General features: G+C 39.2%; 1 protein-coding gene across 2 annotated transcripts in view; it reads left to right on the top strand.

The window, feature by feature from the left end:
• NELL2 (neural EGFL like 2) overlaps positions 1-24,843 on the top strand; it is a 133,651-nt gene that overhangs the window by 9,997 nt on the left and 98,811 nt on the right. For both annotated transcript variants that reach the window (XM_057366158.1, XM_057366157.1), the window contains exons 3-8: positions 9,434-9,584; positions 20,516-20,689; positions 20,798-20,894; positions 22,637-22,709; positions 22,892-22,974; positions 23,990-24,118. In XM_057366158.1, coding sequence (XP_057222141.1) covers positions 9,434-9,584; positions 20,516-20,689; positions 20,798-20,894; positions 22,637-22,709; positions 22,892-22,974; positions 23,990-24,118 — 707 coding nt within the window. The remainder of the gene's footprint in view (positions 1-9,433; positions 9,585-20,515; positions 20,690-20,797; positions 20,895-22,636; positions 22,710-22,891; positions 22,975-23,989; positions 24,119-24,843) is intronic.

The following is a 24,843-nucleotide window of genomic DNA, read 5'->3' as shown; positions in this document are numbered from 1 at the left end:
TGGGTGGATGACCCTTTAAGTCTTTCTGTACACCAGAGCTCTGAGGTGTTGGTGAAATTGGTCTGTGTAGGGAGTTTTTCAAAGACTCAAAGTAGCATGAAGCACCTGGTACAGAATTATCAAACCAGTGCCTTTGTATTCTCCTGTAACCTGTCCTTCTCTGCACCTAAGTATATTTTAATGATGCCTGGCTAAAACAAGCCTACAAGAGCAAATTAGGGTTTGGAAACATTTATAATTTTAACTTATCCAAGCTTATAAATTGGGCATGAGTTTAAACCTGTAGCTGATTCATCAGGGCTAGTGGGTACATTCACAGAAGCATGGACCCCATTAATGCCTGATTTAAATGAAAACTTCTCAAGAATCTAAACTCTGTCTTTTCCCAGTTTTCCCTAATTTTTTCAACTGATAATGGTTGGCTTGAGTCTTCCATGAATTTTCTACCTGTCTGCCCTGCTCACAGCTGAGTTATATGTATGGTACTCCTTGTAACTGTCCTCTTTGATGTTCCCAGTTCAAAACCTTCTAACCTTTCCTTTTCCTGGCATTAAAACAGATATCCCGTGAGTAGAGGTTTTTCCAAGTGTACCAGTATGGTTGGTGGCATTGGTGTCCCTCCTCTGCCATCAGGTGTGTCTTTCTGCCACTTCCTGTCTCTGCTGGTGCCTGAATTCTCTCTAAATTCATTCCCCTGCCTTCTCTCCCTGTCTGCTGCTGGAGACGTGTATCTAACAATGGAGGTGTTGGATGTGTCTGATGTGCTCCAGATTTAATTTTTTTTTTTCCAGTGGTGGCCTCCCTCCCCCTGCCCTGCTCTATTTTTGCTGTCAGGATGCAGGTTTAAGTTTTCTAGAGCTCTCCATCTGTGTGACCGTTGGCCATTCTCTTCTGTCAGAAATTAATATTTCAYGCAGACCAAATCGTTGTGGTCATCTGCAGAATTACAACCAATCTCATATTAGTGCTTTCTTAAGCTCACCATTGTGTTGTGTGAAAATAAAACAGCACTTAAATTGTTAACACATAGAGTTTTGGTGAGCCAAAGGCAACTAAGCCTAACATGGGCAAAAAAAMCAGTTACTAGAAAACCTGAGATGAAGGAAAACTAGGATGAGAGATGCAAATCATTACAAAGAGGGAGGAACAAATCCTGGTAAAAAAAAGTGAACCTTCTAGGTCATCTACATATTATTAGAGTCAGGCTAGATGATCTCAAGAGGTCCTTTCCAGCCTAAATGAATCTGTGAAACGCAGGTTGTARGAGTTAGGTTCTCAGGAGCAGCATACTGGTCACAACAAAAAGAGCATGAGTAAGTCTTACTGACACTTGCACAGTGAGAACCAAGTGAGGAAGCGGCGTGGTGTGTCACTGAGAGGGTATTGTAGTGCCTACACCAAGCATGATCCTGATTCAGAGGTGCCATGGTGGGTCCTGGTCTTTTACAGTCTGTCATTGTGTGATAGCTCACCACRGGAATATGATATATTTGAGAATTTGAGTTGTGTTGTATCTTCAGAGAGAGGGGCAGGTCATGTAATGAAGCTTGATCTACATCTAGCATAATCTGCTTGCATGGTTTATTACTGCCATTAAGTTTGCACTTCATTGTTTTTAATTGATTAGGCTTTGTTTACCCRTGCTAGCCTGCCTTTTCATTTGGAAAAGGCTGGCAACACTGCCTCCTCCTCCTCCTGCCCTCCCCCTTGCCGTGACTTGAATAACTGTTAAATTTCTGGCCATGCTGTATGATGAGGGACCAAAAAGAAAATCAGTCCTTCAGCAGCTCTTTTGTGTGTCATGCCCTTATTACAGTACCAGCAGGGCTGGAAGCTGTGCTTTGTTTTTCTTCTGCTGTTCAATGTCCCAGTGTTAACAGCATTTCTTGGGCGATATTTTGGTTCGTTGTTAGGTCAGTTTGACACAAAGTGCTCATGTGACAGTACTCAACCAAGCATAACTGGGTGCTTATGCCAGAGATGGCAGCTGCAAGGAAAACAAGGCAGGCTTGATTTTCTCCACAGGTTTCCAGGTGCTCTCAAAGCAGCTTCTAGAATGCTGCTTTGTGCCTAAAGGGAGCTCTGTGTGTGCATGTTTATATACAAATATGTATTTATAGAGCTAGAATAGCTGCACTCTTAAATTTAGCTGGAACTTCTAATGAAATGAAGAAGCAAAAGAAATCCCACTCTATGCTACATTGGTGTCCTCGTTCAAACATAGTAGGTTTAATAGTGGTATTGGCTGTGAAAAACCTAAACAACATAACTCTAAGTAGCACTACTTGACTATACCTATGAGGGAGCACATGCAAAGTGTCTTCAACACTTAAAAAGGRTTTAAGAATGGTGTTGGAGCATAGGCTAGGGAAAACTGGTTATCAAAAAAGCTATTGCATCATATAATTGATAACCTAGAACCTATAAATCACCAGAAGGCATTACCGTAATAAACACATCGTGCAGAACATACCATACAGCACAGCATTTTAATTTCCTATGAGTGAAATTTCAGTAACAAGAACAGAAGCCTTTTATCTTCATTATTTTTCTATCATGTAACAGGTCCCCACTGAGTAGCACCCTCTGTCCTGGACTATCTATCATGATGACATGGTTACTCTGAAAGGGATAGTGGCTCTGGTGTACAAGGAATGGAAATTTTCTGTATCATGTATACCTTTAAAAATTCCAGATTGTACTTTCACATGTGTGGTGCTCTCCTGTGTGTTGTTCAATACATTCCTAAAACTCTTGTCAGAATGTACTGGGGAGCATATTCTTATTTTCTATGGCTGTTTGGTAGAAGTTTTGTTAATAATCTAGTGTGGCAGGATCTGTACTGCTTGTTTGCAAATCAGCTGTTTCAGCTTCCTGTGCTGAGAATACAGACTTCTAATCTGGAGTCCTACACATTCAAAGTTCAGGTTTTGCTACAATTAGGTTTCTTATCCTTCCCTTTGCAAAATGTTTGAAAAAATGTCAGAAATATCCAATTGCAGATACAGATACTTTTTCTATATCTATTTATCTTTTGTTTACTTTTTGCCTACTGAGTCCAAAAGTCATTAAATATTTGGTCATGGATGTGACGTATTTTTGGAAGAGCACATCTGACTTTTTGCAGTGCAGCTGGGCTGCTTGACCTTACTGTGAATGAGTCCCAATTGTAATCCTGGTGCAAATGCCTTCTTTGCTGAAGGGACAGCAGCCCAAGGAAAGATGAAAGATATTTAAGTGTCTTAGCCTTGTGCTCTGGCAGGTTAAGCCTGAGATTGGGGGAGCCATGGTACCTAATCCCATGCTCAAAAGGGTGTTTATATAGTGTGTAATTCCAYTGCTTGTTCTCTCTGCGTCTCCTTCTGTGCGGATCTACGGACTGAGCCAARGCGCTGTCTGTGGCTGTTTGCACCACCACTGAAATAACATTGCCCTGATCTGTAATCCTGGTGAGGAATTGTGCTGAGCWGCTGCACCCTTCACTGGAGCAGTTGGATTCTGCTGGAGTAGAAGGTGGGTGGGCTGGAAGGAAAGATCCACCTTCTCCATTCCAGACAGCCTGGTCTAGTTAAGTGTATGTGTGCCACAAAGAGTGATTCTGAAGATCATCTTGAGGGATTGGCTACGTTAGAGTGTGTATTTTAGTGGCTGGCACTTTGACAACCGTTTTGTAGCCTCACAGGGATGCAAAGAGACTGTTTCAGCAGGAAAATCATTTTAGGTGGGCTGTGGGAAGGTAAGCTTAGCATGGCAGAACGATACAGTCGCATCTGACTTTCCTTGGCTTCTAGAAGCAGCCAGTGGTACGTACATAAGCTCAGAGGCTTAACCCAGCCACAAGTATAATCCCCCTCAGACTGGTTTTGTATCATCTCTTGCAGAATGCTGCTAGGCAGATTTCGGTGGTATTATTATCTGTTTACAGGGAATATGTATTGTATTACAGCTGTTGTTTTCCGCAGTCATGGATTTGCAAAGTCTATCCTAAAAAGTCATCCAAGTCAGCGCCAGGAGCAAGCAAAAATAGTTGAGAGCTTTCTACCACTCAATGATCTTTGTGTCATGCTAGGTAGAATGTTTCTCTCCTATTAAATATGTTATATATTTTTTTTTAAATAGTTGACAATTTTTAGCGTTCCTCTAGCTTGGAAAAAAAAAAGAGAGCAAACCAGTAAACCAAACAAAAATTCTCTGGGGCTCTGAAGAGAAGAAATCATKTCAATTGAAGTACTTTGAATGAAATAATGAACATTTAGACAAATGCACCAATTACTCCTGATTAAACAAGCAGGTTAGGTCCATAATAATGGTTTGATTGTTTCAGATCAGAAACATTTCAGCTGCCTTCAAACCTAGTCGTCCAGGCTCTCAGTAACTTTCCCTCCTATTGTCCCACAGTGGATTTGTGTTCTCAGCCATGCAAAAATTACTTTAAACATCAAAGTATATAGCATGTGAGTGAGCCAGAGTTTTGTCTAGAAGGGATGTGATCACCATTTTTCAAGGATATAAGTATGAACAACCAATATAATTGGGGGGGAAATGTGTTCAGAAATAGGTGTTCTAGTCTTTTGTGTCAGTCCATTGTGACTTGTAGGACTTTGCATATGCTTTGAGCTGGAGGAAAGCCCTTGCTGGATGACACACCAGAGCTGTAGCTGACATTCAGAACAGAGGAAACCACAAAGCAAAGGCAGTTGGAACCTCCCCAAATGCTGCAAGAACAAACTGTGACATTTCCCCCCTTGTTTTTATTTGATTTAATGATTTGGCTTCAAGTCAGTTTTTGTTTCGATTGTTTAGTTTCAGTTGAAGAGCATTTTGCCCTCTTCCTTTTCTCCTTCCCATCCCCTACATTTCTATCTGCATGAATCCTTGCTGAAGCATTTCTTCTGTGGAAACAAGAAGAAACAAGAAGGTGCACACCATAGGGGTGTCTAAACTACAAGGGCAGTTTGTGGTCTATGTCCCCAGACAGTCTGGGAGGTATCCAAGGTCCTGATCATTCCACTTGGGAAATTAACTGTTAGAGTCCCTTGTTCCTGGCATTTGTGAGTTTTTGTTCTGGGGACACCAGGCTGTATCCAGTTTACAGGGAGCCCTTGGGTGTGTGGAGGTCTGGATATATCCAGCTGTATCCTGATTGTAGTCCTAGAGTTCACCCAAGCAGTGCTCCTGGGCCCTGCAGCTTAAGCACACCCTTAGGGAATGGCCCCAGTGGGAATCTGACAGGGTTGGTGTTTACCCTGTATCTTGTAGTCTTTTAAATATCAGGTGGAACTGCAACACCTTCCCCCAGACTCTTGTAGCGCTCCTTCCTACAGCCTTGGTGAAATCAACTCAGGTTCACATGGGTTTGGAAATCTACAGCTGTTTGTTTTGCTATTCTCTCTGGAACAACTGYGAATCTGTGAGAAGGGAATGGACAAATTTATAGGTAAAGTAGCTCAAAATGTTTTATGAGTTGGTCTTATGTATCAGTTCGAATAGCACAGCCTTTCTACTGAAGAATCATGTCTAGCAAGGTTTTGGTCTAATAAAGRTTGTTTTACTTCTTTCTATCTTCTTTTTTCATTACAGGAACACAATTCCTGAATTTGAATGTACTGTGTTCCACTTAGAATCTTGCTGTACTCTGTCAGCCTTGGAAAGATTCTGCTTTTGGATTGGCTTTGCRTKCTGCCCYRTTGGCTGGGTGCAGCTTAGTCTATATTTGTTACTTAAATAAAAAACAATATAAAGTAAACCCTTTCTTTACAAAGGGTATCAAATCTCCCATATAAAACTGCCCTCTGTAGGCTGTGTGAAATCCCTAGTTAAGAAAATATTAACMAAAAATTTGAATATGGGAAAGTGATGGGATGTGAATATATTTTTGTGACACTCATCCCTCCTATTGAAATGAATTTGGAAATTGAAATAAAATTGAGCCAATTATAGTTTTYATCCTCATTTTAGCCTTCAGCCCTCCTTTTTCTCACAAACCACTAGAATTTTAATTTAGACAGTTCAGCAGACCTACAGTCACATGCAAAATTGATTTATAGATGCTGCTATTAAAAGCTGATTATGTGCACATGAAACAAACTGTGGAGCTCAATTAGTTAGAATGCYTCCTTCAAAGACTATGCTGCAGGAATTTGTTTTATAATTCAGTTCATACTATGTGTTTACTTTTAGATGTTCTTCAGAAATTTGAGAGCATACCCTTTGCTAGGAGAAGTTTCTCATTCCATTTAATAACTGTTTTCTTTTATTGCAGACTGGAAATGAATGGTAATGAATGGCTTGTCCTAAGTCTTTCCTCTGTGTGATTTAGTATGCTGCTGGTGCCGTGTGTGAAAATTCTCCTGCTTACCTCCCATGACTTTTTCGTGGCTGCTTTCAACACCTTTTTAATTTTTTTTCTTTTTATTTTTTTTTCCCATGAGGAGGCACAGCTGGACTAGTTAAGACTGGGTCAGTTGCCTCTAATAGTTCCTCATATGATTTTATGAATGCAGTTGTCACCACAGGGAGGATGAGAGCAGTTAAAGGCTGGTGACCACAAAGAGTAAAACTACTTCTTTCCACAATGCCCATTTAGACTGGAGGAAGTCCTTTGGACTTGTGGAGTCAGTCCTGGTGAAAATTACTGTCTTTGTTACAGTGCAATAATTATTATCTCATGAAAATGACTGAAATGACRATATCTGCCCTTGACCCCTTTGGGAAACACTGGTGTGATGTTGGTGCTTGCTGCAGCACTCTGGCTGCAGATTGTCTCTGAGAGGTGAAAATTGGTCCTAATAGTGAGGGCTGTTGTGAGCACAGGCAGCTGCTAAGCTCATCTTCTGAAGGGCTGAGTTCCTGCTGGTCTTACAGTCTTTCTYTGCTGGGCTTTCAGACTGCTTTGCAATGTTAGATGATCTAGCCTGAACGAGGAGTGAGACATGCTTTGAGTTTGGATTTTTGTTTAATCGTCACTTTCATGTTTCTRTAAGTTAAAGAGGGAGTGATGACACTGGATTTGTGAGTTGTTGTGGTGTGGTCAAATGAAACCACGTGCAATAGTTTAGGAGAATAAACCCAAAATATATGTATCATGGCTAGAGACAAATTTCTCACTCAAACTAATAATTCTTTCCGTACCTCTGCTCTCCAGTCTGAAAAGATTTATGTCTTTGGTTTTGTGTATTAGAAGTGTTCAGAGCATGAGGTTTTTATGTAACTATTGAGAAACCACAAATTATTATCTGAGATATACCAGTCTGATTTTTCCAAGATATTATGGAACAAGTACCGTTACAGTAAAGTATTTCTGTTGGGTCTTAAACTGATTATTAGAAGCCAAATACCAAGAAGAAGCCTGAAGCAATATTTATTGAGCACAGCTGGTGGTCTATCAAGTGCTGAGTGCTAGTGTTCAAAGGCAACTGGAAGAAGGGATTTGCACTCTYGTGTTAGTGTGAAAAGAATGGATCTGACGGATCAAGGACCTTTCAGTCATCTTGCTTTTAAGAAATCCACCTGGTGCCTGCCCTGAGCAAAGAGTGCTTTTGTAAGAGTAGTAATAATTCAAGAGGCTGTGTGGCTTTTTTGAGCAGCAAGTGTGAGCTGACCTATTTGCAATACCCAAACTGAAGAATGGTCGTGTGTTTTGGCAATGTGACACTCCAGCAGTGAGTGTGATGGTAATCTCAGTGTATCGGCTGCCAGCATGATGTAATCAGACCTTGATGCCATTGTCTGTGTATGAGAGGTTATCTAAGGCCACAGTGAATGATTATAAGGTAACCAGATAAGGTTTTACAGAATAAAGCATGGGAAATTCTCATCCAGTGTAGTGATCAGCTAATGATTTAGGGTGATATGAAGAGACCTGAGAAATTATTTCTGTCTTGTGGGTGTTGTGACAGCTCTGTTTCCCCTGCCTCTCTCACACAGCGATGAGGACTGGGGTGGCTCTGGAGAGCTTCATGTGGTGGTGAAGGTTTGTTTCCTTGCCAAAGTACAGACCATCTGTAGTGTTTGCATCCCAGTAGCTCCAGTTAGAATGAAAGTGCCTGTAGAAGGGTGGGATAGTTATAAATGTATGAGCTGGCCTTCTTTAAGGTTAGGGGTGTTATGCATATGCTTTCTCTCATCAGTTGCTTATGAGAATATAATGGGAATTTGGTAGAAAAGAACCTTGACTTTTGGACTCCCCTTTTGAAAAATGAATGAAATTTAACCTGATGTGACACTGTGCAGGAGCTTGGTTAGGACTTCAGAGTTCCACAGGTTGTTGCATTTCTTAAACACATATTAAAATATTCTTGATCCATGAACCAAAATAAACGGTTTCTGTTAATGGAGAGCATCATCATCATAGGTCCAGCTCAGAGAATAAAACTATTTTGAGAACAGTGATATAAGCTGTGAGTGGTGTACTTGAGAGCTCAGCTCCATGCTGCCAAAAGAAAATCACCAGTTCTATTGGTGTTAGCTCTCTACTGCTGTTCCTGGGTTAGTGTCCCCAAGTAGAGCAGAATGGTCAAATTGCTGTGACAAGAAGCTTGTGAATTGATTTAGTTCTTACACAGTTGATTACACATGCTAATGAATTGATTTTGTGCATTAAAAATGTATATTAATTTTTTTCTGGTATAATGTATTATGRAGATTGGGAATTATTTTTCTAGCATTTGACATCTTATTTTGTAAATTATCTCTCTAGAGTTTTAAGCTCAGGCTTTTTTATTTTCTATGCATGTTATGTGCAAATTCAGCAGAAATATTGCATCAGTCTGGACTGTGTGTGGGTTTTTAAAAGTAAAATCTTCATTGTGTGTGTCATTACTCTAACAAATGTTCTTGACATCCTGTGCAAGAAGCAGCCAGAAAATACCATTCAAGTGGAGTATAGAACAATTAATTAGTGATAATATATTTTGACATTTGGGGAGTTTTTTAACTATTACTTTTAGTTGAATAAATTGTTTTGTTTTGGTTTTTTTTTCCCAGTTTACTTATTTATTTATTTATTCATTTGTGCTATTAAGCATAACATTTTTGTACAAGTCATTAAACATTTGCTCAGGTCATGTGTCAGGATTTAGGCTCATGCTTGGTGTTGTCTCTTGGTGCTTCACTGCTAGTGAGCCCAAACTTTGGATGAGATATTAAAGGTACCATCTGGCCATCCATGAAGAAAGTGTTATGACCCTGGATCAAAGCAAAAAACCCCACCCCTGCCCAGAACAGAACAAGTATCCTAGAAAATGTGTTCTTTCATTGAAACAGCTCCCATTGTTCCCATCCCTTTAAAAACTGTTTTAAATACTTTGGTCCCTGCTTTTGCCCATCAGTTCCATTGTGTTTCTCAGAAGCTATTTTGTAAGSCATTCAAATGAAGATGTAAAGTAATATAAGATTTTATACTGAGTGTTWTTTCCTCTTATGCTGTTTTTAGATACTTCAAGAAGTGTCAAAGCATCTCCAGAAACAGCTGAAATATTTTTTCAGAAGTTAAGGAATAAATGTGAATTCACAATCCTGGTGACCTTAAAACAAGCCCGTTTGAATTCAGGGGTTATTCTCTCTATTCATCATTTAGATCACAGGTAAGTACCAATACCTGTATGCTGGCTAAAGAAAGGATATGAATTCATGCATTAAAAAAAATGAACATAAATTAGAGTAAAATTGTTGTGTAGCAGAAATGCCAGTTCCCTATGGTTCAGGATCATGAGGACCAGATTCTCAGCTGGTGCAAAACTGTCATGTCACTATAGCTACACTGATTCACAAAGCCTGGCCCTGTAAGTCTGCTTCTTCACCAGTTGGTTTTTAACATTGCAAGAGGTTTTAAAAAGAAAAAAAAAATCCTCTAGTTATGGGTTTACATCTTCCCATCAATGGCAGAGCACTTTACTCAAAATGTTGTCAGCCTTAAAAAACTAAAGTGAATGACACATAGCATTTAAGGATTATCCCTTTGATAGAATAAAGACTGCTAAAGAAATAAGATATTTTTTATATATCTGTCTGAGTAACAGCTATTAAATATAACTGCCCTATGATTCGCTGACAGAATAAAAAGGAGTTTTCAAATGTGCACTTTCTAAACAGTCATTAGCACGAGCCACAGGTGAGCTCTGCTTTAGGTGCCTAGTCCCTTATTTTCTTGTGTACAAATCCCATAATTCTTTCTTGTCAGTCTCACTACAAAATAACAACAAAAAAGGAAAAATAAAGACATGCTGGAGCACAGCAAAATGTCTTTTATGTGAGCGTACAAGTTTTCATTAGCTAGCATGGTGACAACTATTTGTGCTGGAAGTGCTCCAAGTCTACTTCTATTCCATTTCTTAGAGGCCCCATCTTCTGAAATTCAGCTGTTTGAAAACAACAAACAAACAAACAAACAAGAAAACCAACCAGATCACAAACCACTAAACAAACAAGAAGAAAAAGAAGGGGGAAAAAAGAGAGAACATTTCCAAGGATTATTATGCCAAGTTTATAAATGCATTTTTAAACTTGTAAAAAGGTAGTTGAATGTCTCCTGAATGGCATTAGATGTGCCCTTATGCTTTTAATAAACACTGTCTCTTCTGTGCTAGGATGTATGGAGAGATGTCTGTGTGCCATAGTAGTGTTTGTTCAGTTTATCTGTGCTAAAATGAAGGCTGACCTAGATGTGGATAATACTGGAACCAGACTGGCATCTCGGAGTCTCCAGTAGTTTCTCTTATGGTTTTATTGTTCTTTTACGATGAGTGACAATAAAGACAAGAGAATGTAGATGTTAAAAGGAAGCATTTGGATGGCTTATATGAAATAGCTGCTTCTTCAGTKCTGGATCTTTTTCTCTGACCTTGCCTTCCTCTGACCAGGTACTTGTCTCTCACAGTTCTTTCATTCTTAAACAATTTCTTGTGAAGTCTCTGTCACAGCAGTCATCATAGTTGGTGGGAAAAGTAGCAATGCCAGACCTGACTCCACTCCTCTGCACTAGCTTTAGCCTTTTATCACCACTCTGATGTCAAAAAAASTTGCACTAGTATTGAACTGCTGCCTTGTAGCTGTATTCCTGATTTACAGAGGTCAGGACTGGCTCTTGCTGTTCTGCAGTGAGGCATTGAATGGTGGTGAGGAAGGCTGAAGGTGGAAGCAGCTGAAGGATGGAATTAGTTCCCACACAAGTAACTTTCCATGTGTTTTATTTGACAGAGCTTTCATGACGACTAAGGATTCTAGAGTAAAATAATTTCTAGGGTACAGGAAAATAAAAATGYTTAACAAGTGGAAAAAGGTGTGTTTATTCAGTGGCTAGGAAAATACTTYGTGGTTTTGATAGTAAATCAGAGTGAAAACTCATCCTCTTAGCATGGGTCTAGGGACATTGGTGCAATTATGTGAATTTACAAAAATTAAGGGCATTTCCTGAATTGTAGTTCTTACATTTCCACAGATATTGCTTTTCCCCCCACTGGTAAGAGCAGCCAAGGAGTCCAGGCAGTGGTAGTTTTGGGAATARTGTGGAGATGATAATTTCAGAAAAAAATCTTGTGGTCTCAGGGAATTCAAATTACATGTCAGKAATCATTCAGATGAATTTCAAGCAGCTGAATGCATCTTTTATACATGGCAGATTTATGTAWGGCATATGTTTGAAAGACAGAAGTTATAAATGTCTTAACTCGAGAGCTTTACCTTGACCACAGACAGTGCCCTGCCTCAAGTGCATTGTACTTCACAGTTACAAGGTAAATATTTTAATTGTGTTAATGAAGGGATACTTAAAGTCTGAGTAGAAGCACTGTTAAATACTAATTGCTTTGCTTTTCAGCTGTCAGTTTAAGCTGTATTATCCCCCTCACTTTACTTCTGAGTTTATCTCACCTTCTTCATGATGGAAGAGTCAGCAGAGAGATGATTTTACTCTGCGATGGGGTTGTAAATATATGTTTGGTCTTGCTATKCCGTCATACATTTTCATTTAATCATCAACAGTGGAGAGATATAACAAAGCTTTTTCTTCCCTTTATGGTTAGATGACTTTATGTAAATCTTGCACTTGTATTCTCTTGAGATACGGCATATTAGGCCCTTAAAGAATGAAACTGCTGGGTTGTGGTTTAACCATTCTTTCCTTTGGTTAGTGCATTTTATATCCGGGAACAGAGAACTGAAATCAACAGAGTATTGTGGACAGGCATTCCRTACATTTATTTGTATCTCTACTAATTTATTCATTTTCTGCCTTCCTTAGCATTTGTTTTCACAGCAGTTGGTATCTTGTGATTATCTTCTGTCAAATGGGCTGTACTGTACAACAGTTTCAGACCCCTTTCAGCATATAGGAGGAACTTATCTGTGACATTTTCTCTCATACTGATTTAAGCTACAAGGAGACAGRTTGCCAGAGATAAATTCCCGATGCATGAATTTTGTTCTTTCATTTGACCATTGTATTAAAATAGAGGTGGAACAGTTCGTTCCCTTTTTTATGAGTGTCAGTATTTCTGGACTGCAGTGTGAAGTGTCCTCTCTGACACCACAAAATCTGCTGCAAACCTCTTACACTCAGAAAAGCTTTCAGTATTTAACACTTAAGCCAATATTCACCACTTAAGCCAATAATTGCAGAGCAGATGTTAGGTAAGACTAATATGGGATTAATTTTCAAACACTAAAGCTGTATATGGCTGTTCCCTGTGCCAAAAGAGGTGGTAGCTTATTTCTTCTTTTGTTGAAAGAGAGGAGGGTTGTAATGTTCTGTATTTTAGTTTATTGGTATTAAATCTTTGTTTCTGTTTCTTACCGGTCTGATGATAGTCATGAACCCTCTGGAATTTGTTCGTAACAATCAATTGGTTTTSAATTCCTCTAGTGATATTAAACTTCTCCAGTGTCAGTCTTCTGTTCTTTTGATGCAGTTTGCATGTTTCATCAGAGGTGTAAAAAAAAAAAAAGGTATTTTCTTTCATTCATTCACTGCTTTTCCAGTGCGTGAGAAGATTCTGTGGTACAAAGGGGTCTCTATGTAGACACTGAAAGCTTGGCTGGGCTTTTTATCCCAAAAGAAAAAGTTCCTTGTTTGTGTTGTTTTGGGAGATTTAACTTCTACCCCTGAGTATGGGTTTGGATGGAAGTATTTGTAATGCAGCCGTTTTGTATGATACTCTGTTTAATGCCTTCATGGTGTTAGGAATGACCTGGTTCTTGAACTGTTGACTTTAAAGGTTATTATAAAATTGATTGATGCCATGTCATTGTTGCTTGGGTTTGGTTGGGGTTTTTTTTGTTCTTCAGTTTTTTTTTTTTTTGCTTTAGTTTATACTCTGTGACCAAAAAAAAACCAAAAGAAAAAAGAATTGTCAATCCTGTAATTCATGCACCTTACTGTTCAGCAACTCTTGTTAAATCAAGTGAGACCAGCTTGTCTGATGTCAGTCATTGCAGTGCCAGCTAATCTAGGGTGAATTGGTTGAGAACTTCTGACAGAATGCTTATATCCACCTGGAACATACCACTTGAGTTGAGGCTAGTGACAGACCTTCTTGAATAAGAGACAAAAGATTTGTTCCTTCCTATGGCATTGAAAACTCCCACTGAAATAGTTGAAATACGAGTTTTTGACAGATTTTGTTATTCTTCTGATGCTGTTTATAAGGCTTTCTATGAACAAACAAATAACAAAGAAATCTGTATTCCTTTAGGGTAGGAAATGGGAGGAGTTATGTTGAAACTGCCTTTTTTCTTTTACTAATACATCTATTAGGAAGTTGTTTATTTTATTTGCAGTCCTGCTCCTCTCCTTGGAGAAAATTTGTCAAGACAGGGAATGAGAGGCATGGTTTGTGCCATTTGTTTTCACAGCGTTTGAGAAAGTTCTTGCCTCACTGATTTTTAGCAGAAAAGGACACTTCGTATAGGCAAGACAGATATTCTTGGGACTGTGTTAGTGAAAACAAAATGAAAATAAATATATTGATAAATGGGGTTAGTGAGAGAGATGAGAGGAATGAGAGCAATTGCTCAAAGACAAGAATTAGTGTTACAAAATTATTTTTTCATTTGATAATTTGATTTCATATCCACGGCTCAAGTAGGAATGGCATGGACAATGTGCTGTAATATTTGGACTGAATTTTTCTGAGACCAAGCCAGCACCTTTTGCAAGAACAGCCTTTCGTGGAGTTTTGAAGAGCTTGGTGAGACYTCATTTCCTGCTTCTGGCTCCTTCTGAGCTCCCATAAGTGTCRTGGGAAGGTTGATTGGGAGCCTTGCCTTGTCATCAGCAGTAAAATTGGAAGGTTGGGAGTATCCTGCTCTTGTGATRGCCATGGGCTCTTACATCATAGCACTAAACTCAGCAGCAGCTGTGTAGACTCTGCAGTGGGGGTAAGACAAGATTTTGCCTCCCTAATTCAGCTGACCTCAAATTTTGGGAGGTAAGCAGAGAGATTTCTCAGGTGAGAGGCAGGTTCTTGATTTCAAAGCCAGCAAAGGCTTCCAGACCACAGCAGTCCCMCAAAAATGAGATAAGAGGCTGCAAGGAGTTCACAGAAACAGTACCTTACTGACATGTATTTTTTTCCCCACATGCTTTATTAGTTTGAATGTGGTGCAGGCACTGCGGGGACAGTAATGGGAAGGATTTGAACACCTCACATGTCTGTCTCCTARCCCCCACTTGCACGTCAGGGTATTGAAATCCCACTCTCCTGCCGCTACCTTGTGCTGTGGTTTCTTTGTGTTGGAGAACAGCTGCAGTGCTGTGCAGCAGTAGTTTGTGCAGGTGMATGTGTGAGGATGATGTTTCTCTGCCCTGCCAGTCATTTCACCTGGCTGTTCTCTCCCGTGAACATCCCAACAAAGAGGGGATCGATCACACATGCCCCATGCGTGTCCCAGCACTGGGCTCCATCAGCTGAGCACATCAGGAATGCTCCTTCYTCCTCCACAGATACCCAGTGCAAGGAGCAGAGCTCTGGTGGAGCAATCTGAAGTGGYTGACCTATTTTGTGGTGGAAGAAARTAACAAGAGGGTTGTAAATGCCAGAATGATGAGTAGCTATGTGGTTGGGGTGCTTCAGAGGTGTTTTCCTCACACAGTTAATCTCTACTCTGCATGATGTGGAGCAGGAACTTGAACTTTTGGTTTTTTCCACCTGAGACAAGTGCCCTGAGGAATGCCGTTCTCTCCCTTTTTAATTTTATTTATTTTTTTTCCCTTTACTTGGTGCAATGGTGATGTGGATTTGTTGGTTGTGCCTGGGCAGGGCTATGTCAGTGAACCAAACAGTGCCCAGGTTGGAGCATTGGCCTGCTGTTGTCCATTTTGCATAATTGTTAGCATCTTCCTTGGCATGCTTTTGTCTCCTGCAGTTAGTACCCTTGCAGATGATGTTAGGCCAGGGTCTGTTCCCTCCAGTCAGTGTGGAAAAGCCCACCAGTTTCAGGGAAACTGTGTGAGAGACCACCAGGATGGATTGTAGTTGGAGTGGAGCACCAGTTTATAATACAAATTTGAGAGGCTGATTTTGCTGTCCTGTTGTTTGTAACTCTGTCAAAATGTGTTGAAACCCTCTTCTAATTTTGAGGTCTCTCTGCTTGGGATCTGTGATTTCATATAGGTAATAATCACAGCATTAAAGAATATTTGAGAAAATCTTTCAGGGAATCTTAGATTTGCTCTCTCTCTCTCTCTCTCTCGCATTTTAGCAAGCATTTCCTCCTAGACCCCAGAAACTTTGCTGTGAGAGTGTTGATTTCTGTCAAAAGATTTGGTTTTAATGAATGGATCAACATTTTTTAACAAAAAAATCATGAGTCAGAAAATTATGGTCTGGCTTTAAAATTGTATTCTACTAAAAGAAGGGACAGAAAAAGAACTGATGTCTTTCCTGCTGGTGGTGCACTTGCACTAATGGCTACAAATTATCCAGAAAACTAACGACCATTTTTTAATTAATCATTCCCTGATAAAAGTGCCAATCTTCTCTTGTCTAAGTAGAGCTCTAGATGGACAAGGGCAAAACCAGTAAGATCAAGCAGTAGTGTAAATGAAGTGAGAGGTGGGAACTAGATTTTTACAGTAAAATGAAGCTGCCACTTCACTTTTCATATAATAGATCGTAGAATCATTTAGGTTGAAAAAATTATATGTCTGGGGATATTTTGATGCCATGTTGTTCTAAGGGATGCACCAAGTAATAAAAACTCATAGTTAATGTTTCAGAACATTTAGTGTTACTTCCAAATTAAGTGTTCTGAGACACAGAAAAATAAAGCTCACACTCATGACTGCCCAGTCATGATACTACAGGAAACAGCAAATAATGCATTGCTGAATGTGGTAGGGGTGCTGCATGAATTGCTTTATATCTTCATAAACTTTATATCTTCATAAATCCCTAGMAGAATTGCTTGCTGCTATTGTGCAATGAATAGGGTCTATTGAATGTGATCTCAGTTTTTAAAAATATTTTATGTAATTATACCTAACAAAAAAAGCAGAACTTTGATAGCAAAAGTCTTCAGTTAAAAATTTTTTTTTGTAAGTAATGGAGGTAAAGATTTTATTTTTTTTCTTAAGTAGATATTTCTCTTTAATTTTATTGATTTGCCTTATTTTCAGTAGATCAAAGAGCCACGAAGGAATATTTTACCATTATACCTATGAAAGTGAGTAGGAGAAGTTAAAAAAAACTGGCCATCCTGTGATAAATTCACAAGCAGCAGACAAGATATGTYGCCTTTAGCTTCTGAAATACTTGTCTACATGCAGTAAATTGAAGCTGAAATMATTAGTTGCCTGGAGTAAGTATGTGTGTTTGCTGTGTGAGAAAGGGTGCCAAATGGACAAGTGAGCCATCAAAGACCTGGCAGTGCCAACACTGCCCGGTAGCTGAAAAGGCCATAGCTCCCTCTTCTCAAACACTGCTGCTGTGTACACCAGGACCATCTGGTGTTCCACCTCCTAAATCTCTAACTTTTCACAGTACATCCTGATTCCAGTCTCCCTCTTGTTAGTCTGTCCCCTGCTAAAGGGCATGTCCTGCTTGGGCTGCTGTGACCACGTGCCCTTGGCCTGTCCTTTGCCAGGGTGGTCATCAAAACTCCACAGCAGAGCAGATCTGCTGATTCCCAGCTCCTACCAAGAAGTTACAATGGATCCGTGCTGGGCAGCAGAGAAAACATCATTGTTTTCTGTCTCACATTCCTCCAGGGCATTTGAACAAATTTCTTCCTCTTYCAAACAGGCTCCTCCTTAGAGCATTAGGGATTGCTTCCTGGCTGTTTTCCAAGCAGAGCAGCTGATCTGCTGCGGTGSCCTTGGCTGTTGCCTTCGCAATGATTGTGCACGCACAAAGTGATCYGCAGAGATGTAGTAACCTTTTTTCTTATGTTGGCATGTCAAACACAGAAAAATCTAAGCACATATCATCACCTTGGGAAGTTGAATCCAAGTTTAATCCAAGGTGGGTGTGGGGTTTTTTGGGGTTTAAAATTAAGTAAGCTGCTATTGATTAAACATCCACAGAGATTACAGATGTCAGAAAGGGAGGTGCAGGTTCTGCTGTTGTATTCTGTTTCTCATTGTGGTTTATTTTTCACTCCAAGAGTCATTTGCCTTCTGCAGTATAGAAGAGCACCTTGGAGCTATTGGGAGAAGCATCAGTGATGTTTAAAATGGGATGTCTTTGGCTGCTGCTCTCCCTGCAATGAGTGGGCAGGGCTAGGCTGGTGTGGACAAGAAACCTGTGACTCAGCTGATGAGGTTCCCCTGAAGCTTTTCAGTAATGAGATTCTTGGCCAGGAGAAGACTGCAGTACAATGCAGTTACTCTTTTCTTTGGGAGCAAGCCCTTTAGSCATTAAATCATCCTCCTTTCTCTTTCAAATGATCAGTAATTGTGAGTGTACAGAGAAGTAGTGTTTTTTGGAGTGTTTTTGTCAACAGAAATGAATTTCTGAAATCCAGGTCTGTTTGTTAATGCAAACTTTCTCAAAGACCCTTCCAAATCTTTGGAAAGCATGCACCCGAGTATTACAGCCTCATGGAAGGAACAGGAAGCCTCACTGTGGGCAGACTTTGTATTTTCACCCATACATGTTTGYCATCCCATCTCCTGAAACTCATGAGGCTGAGACAGAGCTGTGTAAATCCAGGCAGTTAAACAAATGTAGAAAAGGGGAACCGCAAGCACAGCATTAAATAAAAAATTGAGTGGAAATGATCCACTTTCACTTCTCTGTGTTTCAGCATCATGGCGTTTGTTCAAGCTGAAAGCAATATTGCTCTGGCTGTCATTTCACTTGCTTTTCTAATTGTATTGTGCTGCTCCCTCTACAGATTATTAATAAACCATAAAGTATTCTCCTAATAATTCTCCTTATGGCTATTATTTCCTTTTTCATTTTGATGCACACTTTCTCATTTCAAATGTTGTTATATTTGTTAGTTTAGCAAATGGAAGAACAAAAGACATTGTCTGTGAATGTCCAAACAGTGCGTTAATCACCACTAAAACAAAACCACAAGTGTCCACAGCTTCTGCACAGCATTGTATGGGAAACCTTCCTTGCTTGTTACATCATCATTGATCGTCAGCATCCTCTCTCAGCAGTTCTTAATTCATGAAATTTGTACAGCAATGTCATTTTATTGGCGAATCCATGACTCATCTGTGGAGATTTCATTATCTTACATGCATAAGGGAACACGAGTGTTTCTTTTATACCTTGTGTACTGACTGTGTCTGCTGGTGTTTGTTAACTGCCTGCATCTCTGTGTGCTGGCATCAGTTTTGCTATTGACCCAGAATGAAGGAGTAGCTAGCTCTTGGCTCTACCAGGAGGTGAAGTTTCAACAAATCCACACCTTTCATTTTCCACTTTTTTCCCTGCAACTGAGTGGAGACGCTTAAAAGTTGCTGGAGGAGTCCAACTCTCCAATGTTTCCCTTCTCTCTTRGATTGAGAATAATCTTGTTTTTATCCTTGAAGCTTGAGTTATGGAGGAGGTTATTAAGTTGTCTGATGTCCTGCCACTATTGTGCAATTTTTCCAGCCAGGCCTTCAATTAGTTTCCATGCTTGCCAATGCAAAAATTATTTTTGGGCCATAAGGAGGTAAATCGATTATAAAATTTATATCTGACTCTAATTAACTGCTTTGATTTTTTGATACTGGGGAGGAAGAAAATGTCCTTTGCTGGTTTTGCAAAAAACAAATTGTTTTTGTGCTGCTCCTAGGTGTGTTCCACTGTGGAACACCCTGAAGGAAGSAGGGGTATGCAGTGAGCCCAGCCTCCTCCTAGGGATAATGATAGTACAAGATAGTTTTGATTTGTTCTCATTTTTACTCTTCAAAACTGCAATCATTGTCTCTTCTGTTCCTTAATACAGACAGCCTAACTATAGATAGTTAAAGTAAATGACATCACCCATCACATGTGCACTCAGGTTTCAAGCCACTGTCATGTCTGATTGCAGATGTAGCCACAAAAATAGACAAAAATGAGTTGTCCTTTCTTCCAGTTATGTGTATCGCTGCATACATTATTTTCCTTGCTCTTTAGCTTTAGTTTGTTTATGATTATTAGAGAATCTCTACTTCTGTTTCTCTGTCCTGTGTAAAAATAATTTTCTTGGGGGAATTTTTAAATTAGAAACTTGGTACTTTAAAAGACAAATGGTTAGTCATGCTTTTTCCCAGAAGACGTCCAACATGTRAGAGACAGCCTGTCTAAGAACTGAGTTTGGTTATGGAGTGCTTCTTAAGGTGAACTGCTGGAATTTCAGAGCTTGTGTTTGCAATCTGCTAGGTTCACCTATCTCTGCACAGCTGCACTGCTGGGTTTCTACTATATATATACATATTTGCATATATACAAGCATACATATATAGATGTGTGTGCATATATATATATATGTATATATATATATATATATATATATATATGTACGCCCACCCAGCAAATGCACATACTTACTTAACAAAACAAATATGTACACATACATAAATTGTTCTGAACAGTTAGAATTTCTTGATTTTATATATCTTAGAAGAATTTTTATTATAGAAAATGAAAGGAGATGTACTGTACATATAAAAGCAAACAAAGTAGTATTCCATCTCAGTCCTTACTTCCCTGGTTGTTAATTACTAATGATGTCCCTATTGCAAAACTTGGGGCTGTCTTTTTTGCCTTYGGATTATCCCTACTGTGTTTTCATTACATGAGGCAATTATTTATAATAGTGTAATTCAGATYATGTTATGGAAAATTGTTTTGCTAGAAGAAAACATATTTGGCCTGGAATTGTGTGTACTTACATTAAAATTTGAACCTGCTATTATTTGCCACTGAGAAGAGAGATGGAGTCAAAATCTGAAAAGGGTCTTCCTTTGCCTTTGTATGTGCTTGTTTTTCTTCCTCTTTTAAATAGTTCCTGCATGATGATGAGGAGATGTCTTATGTAAAATGTCTCTATGCTGATAAGAATGGTTCCTGACATTGATGCATTTATGGTACAGGTACCTGGAGCTGGAAAGCAGCGGTCATCGAAATGAAATCAGGTTGCATTATCGTTCAGGCAGCCATCGCTCCCACACAGAAGTATTCCCATACATTTTGGCAGATGATAAATGGCACAGACTCTCTTTAGCAATTAGTGCCTCTCACTTGATTTTACACGTCGACTGCAATAAGTAAGTAAAGATTGTTATTTTATAAGAAGTTGTAACATTTGGAATGTTCCATCTCTGAGTAAATTAAACAATAAMAACTTGGGGCTCTATTTTGCTCTTCCTTTTCAGAATTTATGAAAGAGTTGTGGAGAAGCCTTTCATGGACTTACCTTTGGGTACAACCTTTTGGCTGGGACAGAGGAATACTGCACACGGTTATTTTAAGGTATGCCCTGAAAGATAAAGCATGAATTGAAATGATTAATCGAAACATCTTTCATGTGATGAGAGGCTGAGAGATTTGAAATGGTTCAGCCTGGAGAAGGGAAGGCTCAGGAGGCATTGGGGAGGTCTCATCAATGTGTACAAATACATCAATTTGTGAGGGGAACGAAGATGAAGGRTCCAGACTCTTCTCACTAGTGCCCACTGAAAGACCAAGAAGAAACAGGCAAAACCTGAAACACCCGAAATTTCATCTGAATATAAGAAAACAGTCCTACTGTGAGTTTTGTCAATGGAGATATTCAAAAGCTATTTGGACACAGTCCTGGGCAACCTCCTATGCCTATCCTGCTGGAGCAGGGAAGGTGGAGTAAGTGATCTCAGGAGGTGCTTCCCAGTCTCAATGGGTTTGTGCTTCTGTAATCATGACACAGTTCTTGGATTGCTTTGAAACTGTACTTTGGCCTTTGCTATGGAGAACAGCAAACTGGCGGCTAATTGTATTTTAGCAGTTAAGCATACATGTAAAATCTGCCTGCAAGCRTGGGATCTGTTCTTGTGGGCGAACCCATCCCTTTACAGATACCATAGTAGACTTTCAAGCTGAAATCTCCCTAAGTTCTTAACAACATATAACTCTGCAGCTGCGTAACAGACRTAGTGTCTCAGCATTTTTGAAGGATCCCCATCAAAATCTGTTGTGCTTTAACACCAGCTGGCAGCACCTAGCCACTTGCTCACTCTCCACCCTGGTGGAATGGGGGAGAGAATTGGAAGGGTAAAATCTAGAAAACTCATGGTTTGAGATAGAGTTTAATAGGTAAAGCAAAGCCACACAAGCAAGTCAAAACAAGGAATTCATTCACCACTTCCCATGGGCAAGCAGGTGTTCAGCCATCCCCAGGAAAGCAGGGCTCTGTYGTGTGTAATGATTACTGGGAAGACAAATGCCACCACTCCAAATATTCCCTGCTTCCTTCTTCTTGCCCCAGCGTTAAATGCTGTGCATAACACCCTGTGGTCTGGGATATGACCCTTTCTTTGGTCAGTTGTGATCAGCTGTCGTGACTGTGTCTCTCCCAGCTGCCAACCTCCTTGCTGGTGGGGTGGTAGGAGGAGCAGAAAAGGCTTTGTTGCTGTGTAATTTCTGTAACATCCCTGTGTTATCAGCACTGTTTCCAACACAAATCCAAAACACAGCCCCATACCAGCCACTTCTCTGTGAAGAAAATTAACTCTTCTCATGCCAAAAGCAGCACAAACTCATTAAGGGTTTGCATTAATGTGTTTCTCTTGACTCTAGTTTCTTTAATCTTCGAACCTGTTTAAGAGTTACAGCTTGTAAAAAATTTGCATTTCATTTAGAAGAGTATTTCTAAGTAAGTGAAACTGCAGCTGTTTTCAAATTACTTTTTAAAGGTCATTTGCAAGCTTTTCTGCAGCAACTAACTAAAAATAACAATGAATTCAAAACCACYAAACTCTTGCTACATAATTATATCTTGACATTTAATCTTATGTCTTTAAAAATGATTCAATATKCCTGTACATCTATCTATTTTAATATCTGTTTATTCTCCCAGCTCTGAATTGGGTCCAGACAAGAAGCTGTTTATTCATAAATATTGTTTTTATCAGGTATTTTTTCTGTGTGGTCTTTAATGTTTTACAAGGTGAATAAAAAACATAATTTTGACAGGTAAAAATAATGAATCCTTTTGTTTTCTCTTCACTTACACATAGGGCATAATGCAAGATGTGCAATTACTTGTCATGCCTCAAGGATTTATTTCTCAGTGCCCAGATCTTAATCGCAGTAAGTCTATTAATTCTTATATCATAAAATGAAARGTGTGCTTTTTACCTTCTTTCTGCCCTACAAGCTTTCTTAAAACCTCAAACTCAAGTGCATTACTTGTCAACTGTGTCATAATTGAACCTATTGTGAGTACATATTTGTTTGTTTTATTTATTAACACACTAATTTTATTATTCTAGCATGCCCAACTTGTAATGACTTCCATGGACTTGTGCAGAAAATTATGGAACTGCAAGACATTTTAGCAAAAACATCAGCTAAGGTATTGTTTATTAGGACTCAAGTCATGGGAGAAAAGAGGACTGTCAGTCTTTAATTGCTGTCTTTTTAGATTATTCATGCTTATATGGGGTTGTGCACATGGCTGTGTGCAGAACATCCCTGTATGGTATGTTTACATCTTTATAAACCTGTGCTCAATGTTTATACACACCAATTATCAGTTCTGAGAGTTTTCTTGTGTATTCATATTTTTATAGACTCATGTATTTTAGTAGTAAACAGCATCCAAATCCCTGAGCAAGGAAAAGGCTCATAGCTATCCAAACTCTACCTATTAAGCTTATAAATCAATAAATCTCGAATGAAATATGTAACTGTGCTTATAGTGCTCATTACAGTAAGGCTTGCCAGGGCTTTTCAAGACCTGAGCCAAAGGCACATTCAGACAGAATATATGCAAGACAGGGACCTAAGAGTCCAAATCAGGACTGTCTTCCTTCTCTCCTGTGGAATATTACACCAAAAGCATTCATGTCTGCTAGTGAAAATAGACTACTCTGATTTTAAATGTCAGTTCTTTAGATATCTGCAGGAATGTTATTACCTGGCTGCTTTGATTCACAAATGTTAAAAATGCCTTGGCTGAAATGCAGAAACAATTGCTAACATTGGTTTTGAGCTTTATTTTCATTTGGCCACTCTATCTGTGAGAACTTTATGTAGAGCAAGGTTCTTGATCAGCTCCCACATACCAAGATGAGAAATCAGGATCTGCACCCATACTGACCTGCTCATTTTGTTTCATGATGACCCTGATGTCATGAAATGAGAAAGATGAAATACATTGTGTCTTACTTCTTAATTTCCATCTCTGGAATGACTGGTGGTTTAATCATATTGTATTTAACAATAATTGTTTTATTGTCTCTGACTGCATTTTCCTACATGTATTCCCTCATCTCCATACTTGATATTATGGGACAATTTGAATTGTGTTTTTACCAATGTGGAAGCCTCTTACAAATTCAAAACATTTTTGTGAACTGTAAATACAGTTGTCTCAAGCTGAGCAAAGGATGAACAAGTTGGATCAGTGCTACTGTGAAAGGACCTGCACAGTGAAAGGCACGACCTACAGGGAGTTTGAATCCTGGACGGATGGCTGTAAGAACTGCACTTGCATGGTATGGCTGTGGTTTGAGTGGAGAGTCAGGAACTCCACTGTTTCCTCTCATTAGTTTTATTGAGGCAAATAACAAAAACTTCTGGATGTATCCTACAACAACAAAGAGCTTTAAAACCGATTCTAAATCTAAGGAATAGTATTAGTAAATATTATTTTCCTATGTTTTCAGCATTACTAGCGTGTGTATCTCCTGTATTTCATGTTACCAGATGCAGGTGCTAGGCAATATACTTAGCTATCATGTTATTCCCTTGCACTGAGTTGAGAACAGTTTGTCTGGAATTCTAATTCCCTCTTTTTTTTGTCGCTATGAACACAGCCTTTTTCTTAGCAAATGATTTAATAGATCCCTTGTGTCTGATTTCCTTTGGTTGCCTTTGGTTACATCTCAATAAGTAATAAAGAGTAAAATGTCAGGGTCATATGCAAGCTTTGTTATATTACAAATGAAAAAGATTTGGTGGGTRGAAGATTTCCAAGGGTATCACAACTCCAGACATGATTGCAAGTATCCTTTCAGGTACCAAACTGGGGCATCTATATTATTGTCCATTCATGTAAAACTCTGTCATTCCATCTGAACTCATTAAATGCCTAATCCAAAGGCCATTAGAAATTGGTGAAAAGGCTGTTGTTGTCTGTACTGCACCTTAGATTGATTTGCTGCTATCTATAATTTGCTAAATGGGTCTCTTTAAGCTTAGTACTTTTTTGACCTTTATA

The sequence above is a fragment of the Malurus melanocephalus genome, unplaced genomic scaffold (genome assembly GCF_030028575.1).
Source record: "Malurus melanocephalus ecotype Western Australia unplaced genomic scaffold, MMel_1.1 scaffold_60, whole genome shotgun sequence".
Lineage (NCBI taxonomy): Eukaryota > Metazoa > Chordata > Aves > Passeriformes > Maluridae > Malurus > Malurus melanocephalus.
Note: the sequence above shows the minus strand (reverse complement) of the source record. Positions and strands in the feature narration are given on the sequence as shown.